Here is a 12,341-nt window from a genome sequence, read left to right on the forward strand (position 1 = left end):
TCCACCATAATAGAATAGTGGGAATCACGCTGAATGTGGAAGTCAGAAGATATGTGTATGAGTAATTTACATTTTACAGTTCTTTTACCCAAGTTAAAATCATTTAAGTTCCCTTAGGCCTCAGCTTTTTCATCTGTATATAATGGATATAGTAATAGTTTGTTCAGCCTGCCTCAGAGACTGTATATACAAGACCTTTTTATTACAATTATTACATAATATATTGCCCCAAAGTAGACTTCCCGTTGATGAAAGTAGATACCACAAGACAATGAAGTAATACCTTGTGTATTTTTGTACTAAGGGAAAAAATGCTATTAACCTAAAAATTTTTTTATTTATTTATTTTTTTTTTAAAGATTTTATTTTTTTCCTTTTTCTCCCCAAAGCCCCCCGGTACATAGTTGTATATTCTTCGTTGTGGGTCCTTCTAGTTGTGGCACGTGGGATGCCGCCTCAGCGTGGTTTGATGAGCAGTGTCATGTCCACGCCCAGGATTCGAACCAACGAAACACTGGGCCGCCTGCAGCGGAGCGCGCGAACTTAACCACTCGGCCACGGGGCCAGCCCCAAAATTTTTTTATTTTTTAAAAATTTTATTTTTTTCCTTTTTCTCCCCAAAGCCCCCCGGTACATAGTTGTATATTATTCCTTGTGGGTCCTTCTAGTTGTGGCATGTGGGACGCTGCCTCAGCGTGGTTTGGTGAGCAGTGGCATGTCTGCGCCCAGGATTCAAACCAACGAAACACTGGGCCGCCTGCAGCGGAGCGCGCGAACTTAACCACTCGGCCACGGGACGAGCCCTAACCTAAAATTTAAATGAAAGTATAGAAGGTCGTCTTTATGATACAAGAGTAGGAAAAGCTTTCTTAACTAAAAGTTAAAAGCAGACTAAAACAAAAAGACCAATAATAACCTCTCTATACTTATACATAATTTTAAAAAATGTCTATATAGTACTCCTTCGATTCTAAGATATTTTCACTTGTAAAACACACCATTGAATTAATCATGTTTTTCTGTAACATTTTTAACTTTTTAAGTATAGTACACATTCAGAAAAGTGAAAAAAATGTAAATATACAGCTGATGGAATTGTAACAAAGCCAGCACTTCTGTAACTAGCACCCAGATCAGGAAGTTGAAGAATACCAGTGCCCCAGAAGACTCCCCTCATGATACTTCCCGGCCATAGCCTTCTTCCTCTGCTCTGATGGGAACTGCTATCCTGGCTTCTACTGTAATCGTTCTGTTTTACTAACTCTCTATAAACGGAACCATAAAGTAGTATTCTTTTGGGGCTGGCCCCATGGCCGAGTGGTTAAGTTCGCACGCTCCGCTGCAGGCAGACCAGTGTTTTGTTGGTTCAAATCCTGGGCGCAGACATGGCACTGCTCATCAAACCACGCTGAGGCAGCGTCCCACATGCCACAACTAGAAGGACCCACAAGGAATAATATACAACTATGTACCGGGGGGCTTTGGGGAAAAAAAGGAAAAAAAATAAAAATCTTGGGGCTGCCCCCCTGGCCGAGTGGTTAAGTTCATGCGCTCTGCTGCAGGCGGCCCAGTGATTCGTTGGTTCGAATCCTGGGCATGGACATGGCACTGCTCAGCAGGCCACGCTGAGGCGGCGTCCCGCATGCCACAACTAGAAGGACCCACAACAAAGAATATACAACTATGTACTGGGGGACTTTGGGGAGAAAAAGGAAAAAATAAAATCTTTAAAAAAAATAAAAATAAAAAAGAAAAATCTTTAAAAGAAAAAATGAGTTAAAAAAAAGTAGTATTCTTTTGTTTATGCCTTCTTTCACTTAATATAGTTTTTTGGGGTGTTTTTTGTTTTTTTTTTTTAAAGATTTTATTTTTCTCCTTTTTCTCCCCAAAGCCCCCCGGTACATAGTTGTATATTTCGTTGTGGGTCCTTCTAGTTGTGGCATGTGGGACGCTGCCTCAGCGTGGTCTGACGAGCAGTGCCATGTCCGCGCCCAGGATTCGAACCAACGAAACACTGGGCCGCCTGCAGCGGAGCGCGCAAACTTAACCACTCGGCCACGGGGCCAGCCCCTCACTTAATATAGTTTTTGAACTTTATCTATATTGTGTATAAAAGTAGTTTATTTATTTTTATTATTTTGACATATTCCTTTGTAAGAATATACCACAATTTATCTGTTTAACTTTGGGAGCCTGCTTAGGTTGTTTCCATTTTAATGCAACTACGAACATGCTCACAAATGTCTCTTGGTGCGCTGTGCACCCATTGCTCTTGGACGTGCATCTAGGAGTGGAATTACTGGGTGATAGATTCAGCATACATTCAACTACGGTAGATAATTCCAAAAAGTTTTCCGAAGTGCTTGTGCCGGTTAACACTTAATTTAGCAGTAAGTGAGGGTTTTGGTGTCTCCACATGCTTGCCCACACTTGGCCTTATCAGTTTATTTAATTTTAGCTATGCTGCTGGGTAGGAATTATTAATATCTCATTATTGTTTTAATTTGCCTTTCCTTGGTTATTTATGATGCTGGACTCTTCTTTCATGTGATTAATAATCATTTGGTTGGTCACTTTTGTGAATTGCCTATTCAAAACTTTTGTTCATTTTTCTGTTGTCAGGTTTTTGTTTGTTTATTTGTCCGGTAGTTCTTTGTTGGCTTTAAATGTTGCACATATTTTTCTCCCACTCTGTGATTTACCTTTTCAGTCTCTTAATGCTGTCTTTTGAACCTAATATGCAGTCATACATCACTTAATGACAAGAATCCGTCTGAGAAATGTGTAGTTAGGCGAGTTCGTCATTGTGCAAACATCACAGGGTGCACTTGCACAAACCTGGATGGTAAGCCTGCTGCACACCTAGGCTGTGTGATACTAATCTGCTGGGACTGCCATTGTATATGTGGTCTGTCATTGACTGAAAAGTTGTTATGCGGCACATGACTGTAGACCAATTTATTAGTCATTTCCTTTATGATTAGTACATTGTTTGCTCTGTTTTAACAAATATTCCCTACAGCAAGATCATGAAGATATTCTCCTATATTATTTTTTTTGTTTTTTTTACTTTTTTTTCCTAAGTACACAATTTATGTAGTATTTATTTTTGCTTGGAATATCAAGATTTTTTTTCAGTTTTCAGCACCATTTATTGAAAAGACAACGCTTTCTGTGCTGCTCTCCATTGCTGCTTGTGTTATAAATGATGTATATGACTCTAATTCTAGACTCCCTATTTCTCTATTCTTGGGACAGTACCTGTCTTAATTACTCTAGCTAGACAATTAACACTGTCTTAATTACTCTAACTTTGTAAAATGTTTTCCTATTTGGTAAAATAAATTTTATAAACTTGTTTTTCTTTGGGAATTTCTTGGCTATTCTTGACCCTTTGCATTTATAAATTTTGGAATCAACTTATCAGTTTCTATCAACAGCAAGATGATCGGCATTTTTGTTAGGAAGTGCATTGACTGAGTCTTTACAAGAATGAGTCTTCCAATTTGTGAACTTTATAGATTCCCCTATTTATTTATATCTTTAATTTCTCTTAATATTTTATGATTTTCTATGTAGAGATCTTGCACATCTTAAGTATATTTGTTGATATTTTATGTTTTTATGCTATTATAAATGATATTTCTGAAATTTTATTTTCTTATGCTTTGTTACTAATAATAGAACTTATTTGCATATTGATTTTGTAATTAATCTTTTATCTAACAGTGTTGTTAAACTCACTTTTTCATTCTACTAATTTAGATTTTCTAAGTAAACAGTCATGTTCTCTGCAAATAGTGACCATTTTATTTCTTCTTTCCAATCTTTATACCTTTTTTTTCCTTGCCTTCATTGTGTAGGACTTGAATAGAGAGTGAATAATGAACATCCTTGCCTTGTTTCTAATCTTGAAAGGGAAAGTTTTCAAAATTTTACCGTTGTGTTTTTATTTTGTATAGGTGTTTGTAGATAACATTTATTAGAATAAAGAAATTTCTTTCTATGCCTAGTTTAAGAATTTTAATCATGAATGGGTAAAAACTCTATCAAATATTTTCTATGCATTTATTGATATGATGGTATGACTTCTCTCTTTTATTCTGTTAATGTGATACGTCATATTAAGTAATTTAAAAATGTTAATCCAGCCTGTGTTCTTAGCATAGACCCAGCTTGGTCATGATATATTAATTTTTTTATATATTGGTGGATTTAGTTTGTTAATACTAATTTTGCCACCTGTGTTTATGAATGAGATTGGCCTGTAATTTTCCTTGCCAGGTATAGGAATTAAGGTTATGCGTATATCATAAAATGAGTTGGGATGTATTTCCTTTTTTTTCTGTTATCCGATAGAATTTCTATAAAATTGGTGTCATTTCTTCCTTAAATGTGTGATAAAATTTACCTGTGAAGTGTGTGGGCCTAAAGAAGAAGGTTCTACTTATTCATTCAATATTTTGGTTGGTTTTAAAACCATTCAAATATTTGATTTCTTGCATCAGTTTTGGTAACTTGTGGGGTATGTGTTTGAGAAATTTATTTTGTTTAAATTTTCAAAATTATCAGCATAAAGGTCTTTATAATATCCTCTTTTGATCTTTTAATGTCTGTGTTAGCTGTAGTAATTACTACAGAGTATTAATAAATTTGGGTCTATGTCTACCATTTTAATATATGTTTTCTATTTGACTCATCCATTCAGGGACTTTTTTCTCTTAGGTCTTCTTGTGAATTGAATAGTCTTTTTTTTTTTTTTCATTTTTTTCCCTTTATTAACAGGATAATTGTATGTTAACATAATTATACACTCTTTTACTATGCTTTTTATGGTCACTCTAGAGCTGTCTTGTCTAATGCAGTGGCTTCTAGCCACAGGTGACTATTTAAATTTATTAAAATAAAGTAAAATTTAAAATTGAGTTTCTCAGTCATACCAGTCATATTTCAAGTGCTCCGTAGCCACTTCTGGTTACCATATTGGAAAGTGCAGATATTTCCATCATCACAAAAAGTCCAACTGGACAGTGCTACTCCAGTGATTATAACATGCATCCCTGACTTATCCCCGTTAATCAGTTAGCCTCATCTCAGGCAATAGTATTTTATTCTTCTATACATTATTGTTAGTGTATACATTCAATATTCGTTTACATTTACCCGTATGTTTACCATTTTAATGCTTTTCTTACCGCCTCTCTAAGATTCTAACTAGTATCATTTTCCTCTGCCTGAAGAATACCCTTTAGTATTATCTCTATTACAGATCTACTAGTGAGAAAGCCTCGCAGTTTTTATTCATCTGGTAATGTATTTTTTTAATTTTATCTCTGTTCTTGAAGGATAAACATTTCATTGTTTCCTGGCTGCTTTTGTTTCTGTTGAAAAGTCAGCTGGAAATCTTATTTTTGTTCCTTTGAAAGTAATATGTCTCTTTTCACTGGCAGACTTTAAATTTTATCTTTCTCGCTGGTTTTCAACAATTTTCCTATGGTGTGCCCAGGATAGGTTTTTGTTGTAAGTATTCCTTTGGGGGTTCATATTGCCCTTTGAATATGTGGTTTGATGATTTTCAACAGTTTTGGAGAACTGTCAGTTATTATCTCACCAAGCATCACTTCTTCCTCATTCTACCCTCCTCCTCTGGGATTTCAGTTGCGATATGTTACATCTTACCATATCCATAATGTCCCTTACATTCTTTTCGGTATTTACCTGCCTTTTGACTCTTCATGCATCATTCTTGATATTTCCTCCTAGTTTACTAATGCTCTCTTCAGCTGTCTCTAATATACTGTTTAACTTGTCATCTGAGTGCTTAATTTCAATTTTTGTATTTTTCAGTTCTAGATTTTACATTTGGTTCTTTTTTATAGGTTATAGTTTTCTACAGAAATTCTCAATCTTGTCATTTCTTAAGCATATTAGGCAAAATTATTTTAAGGTCTGTGTCTGGTACCTCTGTTGTCTAGGTTCCTCATTGGTCGTTTCTTTGTCTTTTGTGTATCAGTTTCCTAGGGCTACTGTAACAAAGTACCACAGGCTGGGGGCTTAGAACAACAGAGATCATTGTCTCACAGTTCTGGAGCCTAGAAATCCAAAATCAGAGTGTCACAGGACCATGCTCCCCCTGAAACCTGTAGGAGAGCCCTTCCTTGCCTCTTCTGCCTTCTGGTGTTTGCCAGCAATCCTTGGCATCCTTGGCTTTTAGATGCATCACTCTCATCTTTGCCTCTGTCATCATGTAGCATCTTCTTGTGTGTGTCTCTCTTCTTATAAGGACACCGGTCATATTGGATCAAAGGCCCACCCTACTCCACTGTGACCTTATCTTAACTAATCACATCTGCAACAATCCTGTTTCCAAGAAAAGTTATATTCTGAGATACTGGGAGTAGGGGCTTCAACATATCTTTTGGGGGGGCACACAATTCATCCCATAACATGTTTCCCCCCTTTTTTGTTATCCCATGTTGTTAAGTTGTATGTCAGGCTGTTGTTTATCAAGGGCCAGATAGCAGACATGAAAACTTGTTGAGGTAACGTGAGAGTTAAAATGTTACCTTTCTCTAGACATGATTTCTTTTATTTGCTTTTGACAAGTGGCCTGCCACACTAGCAATACTGGTTTACCTTAATCCAGTTACAGGGATTTAGATGACTTGAAGCTTGACTTTGGACCCTAGAAAGGCCACTCACTTATTGCTAGGGTGTCGCCATTCAGGGTCTGTGCAGATAAGAGTTAACAGAGCCAACTGACATTGCCTGTCATTGGAAAGGCCTGCTCGCAAGGCGGCCCTTGGCTGGTGTCTGGGAACTTGGGTGCCAGACAGTTCCCCACACTGATAGATGACTTTCTTCAGCTGCTAAGAAGGGCTGATTGTGCCTATACTGTTTGTACAAACAAGGTACGTTTTATTCTGAACATGTATTTTCCTTCTGAAAGTCTGGAATTTTTGTATGTGCTAGGCAGAGGGTGTCTACACTGATGAGCCCCCAATAAAAACCTTGAGTGCTGGGTATCTGATGAGCTTCTCTGTTATACAGAGAAGAGGTATAATTCCTTTTTGTTGCTGGAGGAATTAAGTGTATCCTGTGTGACTTTTTTAATTGTGGTAAAATATACACGACATAAAATTTATCATTTTACCCATTTTAATGTATGATTCAGTGTACATTTTTTAGTATATAAATCAGTAGCATTAAGTATGTTCACAGGGTTTTGCAGCCATCACCACTGTCCATTTCCAGAACTTTGTCATCTTCCCAAGCAGAAACTCAGGAGAGGATTCTTGAAGATTACACCTGGTTTCCTCTGGCCGTCACCCCACATGCCTTTGCCTTTTGCTGATTTCCCTTTTGCTCTGTATCCTGTTGCTGTAATAAATTTTATCCATGAGTACAGCTGTATGCTGACTCCTCTGAGTCCCCTTAGAGAATCACCAAGCCTGGGGGACCCCTGACACAGGGTCCCAACTCAGAGCTTAAGTGTTTATCTCAGTGATAGACCTTGAACTCCAGTTTTTGTTCCTCTAATCCTGAAGGACTATTGAAAGCTCCAGTCCATTTTTTAGCCTGAGTCTCAATTCTTTTTTCCAGATTTAACAGACACTCCTAGGAGAAAAGCAGCCCCAAGTGCCAGGCTCACATTGCTGGATTTCTTCCTCTGGTGGTTGACTCCTTTACCCTTTACCCACAGAAATATATTCCCAACCCCTTTTCTTTTGCCACTAAAAGATTATGTAATTTAATTATTTATGATATTTATTGGCTGTTTTTCTGTCTTTTGTTTGTTGATATATCCCAAGCACCCAAAACAGCACTTGGCACATGGAGGTACTCAATAAATATTTTTAGAATGAATGAAGTTGGCTTTGATAATTGGTTAAAAGAACAGTAAAAGTCAAGGAGAGAAGGGAAATGGTAGAAAACAAACCATTGAATTTAGATACTTTATTCTTTTTATTATCCCTAGATGTATACTGTCCTGCATCCAAACCATTGGGATGCAGGAAGAAAATATTATAACTCTTATATATTTTTTCTCTAAAGATATTAGAAAGTAAACATTATTCATATTAAGTATGTGGATTGACAACTGGTACTCTCTCTTGGATGTTGTCATGGAGTCCTGTCACATATAATGTGGAAAGTATCCTCATTATCTCCACATTGCACACCTCCAGGGAGACGGTGTGCTCAATCCATTCCATATGAATGGCTTCCCCCAGAGTTGTACCATACACCATCCTCGGGTATGTTAAGTATGATTTTGTTGCCAAAGATGAAAGATGTCACTTATTTAAAGCAAAAACAAAACTTCTGTATATTTATACTTTCAAGACTTAGAATCAGATTAGAAAAAAATCTCTTTTGAAGTTTCCCAAAGAGCCTCAAGGATAGGAATGTAGCTCCTATCTAAAATTTGTAAGAAAAACTGATTTAACATCAGGGAAAGTGGACATTCACTAGTAGAATTTGAGCAGAAACCCTTGTGTAATTGGTGTGTGGTGTTAAAAGCAATCAGCGTCATTCTTTAGCCCAGCAAGGAGGCACTCGCTCCAGTTGGGTCTATGTATCATTATGGGTATCAGTTTTAGCTATGACAACCATTATAATCTATAGCGAAATGAACTTTCAGTCCATCCTTCAAATAGTTGTATCACACAGTATTAAAACAAGGTTTTTCAAAACAACGAAGCATAGTTACTCATGTATTGCGTATCACAGGCATACCTCAGAGCTGCAGTTCAGTTCCAGCCCACTACAATAAAGCAAATAGTGCAATACAGTCACATGAATTTTTTGGTTTCCCAGTATGTATAAAAAAGTTATGTTTACACTATACTGTAGTCTGTGTTAAGTGTGCGATCGCCTTGTCTAAAAAAACCAATATCCATACCTTACTTAAAAAAATACTTTATTCTTGGGGCCGGCCCTGTGGCCAAGTGGTTAAGTTCGTGCACTCCGCTGTGGTGGCCCAGGGTTTCGCCGGTTCGAATCCTGGGCGTGGACATGGCACTGCTCATCAGGACATGCTGAGGTAGCATCCCACATGCCACAACTAGAAGGATCCACAACTAAAAAGTCACAACTGTGTACCAGGGGGCTTTGGGGAGAAAAAGGAAAAATGAAATCTTTAAAAAAAAGAAAACTTTCTTCCTAAAAAAATGTTGACCATCATCTCAGCCTTCAGTGAGTCATGATATTTGTGCTGGGGAAGGGTGTTGACTCAGTATCGATGGCAGCTGACTAATCAGGGTGGTGGTTGATGAAGGCTGGGGTGACTGTAGCAATTTCTTAAAATAAGATAACAGTGAATTTTGCCACATCAATTGACTCTTCCTTTTACAAAGGATTTCTCTGTAGCAAGTGATGCAGTTTGATAGCATTTTACCCACAATAGAACTTCTTTCAAAATCGGAGTCGATCCTCTCAAACCCTGCCACTTCTTTATCAACTAAATTTATGTAATATTCTAAATCTTTGTTGTCATTTCAACACTCTTCACACTATCTTCACCAGGAGTAGATTCCATCTCAAGAAACCACTTTCTTTGCTCCTCCATAAGAAGCAACTCCTTATCTGTTAAAGTTTTATCATGAGATTCAGCAATTCGGTCACATCTTTAGGCTCCACGTCTAATTCTAGTTCTCTTGCTGTTTCCACTATGCTTTCAATTTCTAGAAAACGCGGTGTCTTTGAAATGCGAAGCGCAAAGCGCAGTAAAACGAGGTATGCTTGTATTTCGTTCTTCCAGAAATTTTTGGTCTGTGTTAATTGCTATTAATGAACAGTTTTTAATGTGCATAGACCACTGCTCTAAGAAAAAGAGAAAAGCTCAGAATGATTAAGCACTTACTCATAAATGCTGAGTTAATCAGTGGCAGGACCAGAATTTGTTCACAATTTTTAAGTATTAATAACTTTTGCATAAAACTAAAAAGAGCTAGGGAAGAATTTGGGGAGTGGGGAGTGTCTGATGTAGCAAAAGTGAAGTATTGTACGTGTGACAATATTAATCAGTGTAACTTAAGACAAATGATTTATTGCGTCTTAGAAATTAGAATCTTAAAATTTTACCCAGAAGATTTCCAAGTGCTCATATTCTCTTTCCCGTGCACTTTACACCATAGTCTTTTCTCAGTTGTGGCCTGAGTTTTCCTCACTCAACTGTTGCTAACCACTCCTCCATTTAACTTAACCATTTCATTGTCAGGTTTCCCTTCCAGCCCTAAAAGCTCAAGATTTCAAGGAAATTTAAGATGATTTCTCCTCAGAAATCAAAATTGGGGACCAGTGCATTAGATGTTTTGGGCATAACAGTGAGGGTAGAGTTTACCTGTGTGATTGAGAGATCAGATAAAGCTTATCTTACAAGTCACAAGTGATATAAGATCTTAAGTGTTTTCTTTAACTGAAGAGCGTATTGGTTTATAGGACATGAGTTTAGCAATTCTCAAAGTTGGTTGTGCATCAGAATCACTTGTAGGGGGCCAGCCCCATGACCTAGTGGTTAAGTTCAGCATGCTCTGCTTTGGTGGCCTGGGGTCAATTCCCAGGCATGGACCTACACCACTCATTGGTGGCCATGTTGTGGTGGCAACCCACAAACAAGATAGAAGAAGACTGTCACAGCTGTTAGCTTAGGTTAAATCTTCCTCAGCAAAAAGGAAGATTCGCAACAGATGTTAGCTCAGGGAAACTCTTCCTCACACAGAAAAAATGAATCACTTGTAGGGCTCGTTAGAGTGAAGGTTGCTGGCCCTAACCCTGGAGTGTCTTAGATGGTAGGTCTGTTTTGGGACCTAAGACTTATCATTTCTAACATGTTCTCAGGTGATGCTGATGCGTCTAGTCCAGGGACAACACTTTGAGAACCACTTACGTAGTTCATAGTCTCTTTTTCAGGTAGAATAAGTGTACTTGTTTTTTGTTGGTCTGCTTTGCTGTGCCGTCAGTATGTTCTGCTCTTCCCCTAGAATGCACTATTCTTTTTATCCTCCTGCCCCACAAAAACATTAAGATGTACTCCTTAAATAAAATTCCCAAAATAATCTTATCATGACTGCTGTATCTACCTTGCAATTCTCAAATGTATATCAATTTTATATAGTTGACATACAGGCAGCGCTTGCTTTGCACGTTTCTGATGTATGCAAATTTCAGTTCTGATGGTATGTTCTCTGTAATTGTATAAAATACAAACTTCACTGCTTGCTCTTCAGTCCACAAATCACTACATAAGTAACGAATGCGCATCATGACTAGTGACCAATCTTGTCGCCTCTTTCAAAGTCTGTCAGTGGTTGGTCGCTGTGCACCTGTTCCTGAGTTCATGCACAGAAAGCTAAGTGTAGTCATGTTCCCTCCTTGTGTCCCAGTGACAAACTCATGTGGCATTTTGCAGAAGTGGATCATCAAAAGAGGGAATTGACCGACAAAGATTAAAGCACAGCAGAGACACAGAAAGTGAGACTGCTGGAAGTGAGATTCAAATTGAGCATAAATGGAGTTAGAGAAGAAATAGCTGACAGCTGAAATGTTGACACTTTGGCTGTTCAAGAGACTCTTGATAATGCCACCAGAGGAACTTAGTGAAGGCGAACTTATTGACATAAATGAGGAAAGTGGTTGTGACATAAAGGATGAAGAAGTGACACTGACGTAAGGTTTTACATTAAAGGAACTATTGGAGAAATTTCATACATTGAAAGCACAGAGGATACAGTGTTGGAAGCTGATCCTAACTTAGAAAGAGTATGACAATTCTCCATGGCATAGAAAAGATGCTTCCTATCATAAACTACCAGAAGAAGGCGACAAGCACTGTTGAAACTGCTCTTGATAAATTTTTTATGAAGAGAGAAAACACTTTAATTCTCGATGTTTTTAATGTTTTAAATTAGTGTACTAAATAAATATTAGTTTTACTTTTTTTCATTTCCTCATACCTTTATAATTGATGGAGAATTTATGTTTTGACAAAAAATTTTAAAGGTAATGAAACAATAGTCATTTTTCCCATTATTAAAATTTGCACAGTTTTGGCTTGTATGACTATTTTTGTCACCCCACACTGCATTCAAAGCAAAGACTGCCGATGTGTATGTATATGTATATATGTATGAAGGAATGCGTGTATATAAATAGGCTTTATTTGTGTTATATAAAGTCTTTATTTGTACCATATTAAGCAGTGCTTCCCAAGCTTGACACACACAGAAAACATTTGGATAGCGGGCTGTGATGTACAAGAGATTGCTCATGGCTGCAGGGCAGTGGCCAGGAAGCTCTTGCCATCCCAGGCCTTGCTCAGCTGCCCCAAGGGCTGAGGA

The 12,341-nt window shown here is 37.6% G+C and overlaps 1 protein-coding gene across 10 annotated transcripts in view; it reads left to right on the forward strand.

Annotated features, from left to right (window-relative positions):
* ICE2 (interactor of little elongation complex ELL subunit 2) overlaps positions 1–12,341 on the forward strand; it is a 65,364-nt gene that overhangs the window by 41,284 nt on the left and 11,739 nt on the right. For 5 of the 10 annotated variants that reach the window (XR_011426127.1, XM_070235560.1, XM_070235564.1 and 2 more), the window contains one exon: positions 9,691–9,738. The exons of the other annotated variants lie outside the window; for them this stretch is intronic. Coding sequence is in view for 4 of the 5 variants with exons in the window: in XM_070235560.1 (XP_070091661.1) it covers positions 9,691–9,738 (48 nt within the window). In the remaining variant the exon portion in view is untranslated. The remainder of the gene's footprint in view (positions 1–9,690; positions 9,739–12,341) is intronic. 10 annotated transcript variants of the gene reach the window in all.

This window comes from Equus caballus, chromosome 1, assembly GCF_041296265.1.
Source record: "Equus caballus isolate H_3958 breed thoroughbred chromosome 1, TB-T2T, whole genome shotgun sequence".
Lineage (NCBI taxonomy): Eukaryota > Metazoa > Chordata > Mammalia > Perissodactyla > Equidae > Equus > Equus caballus.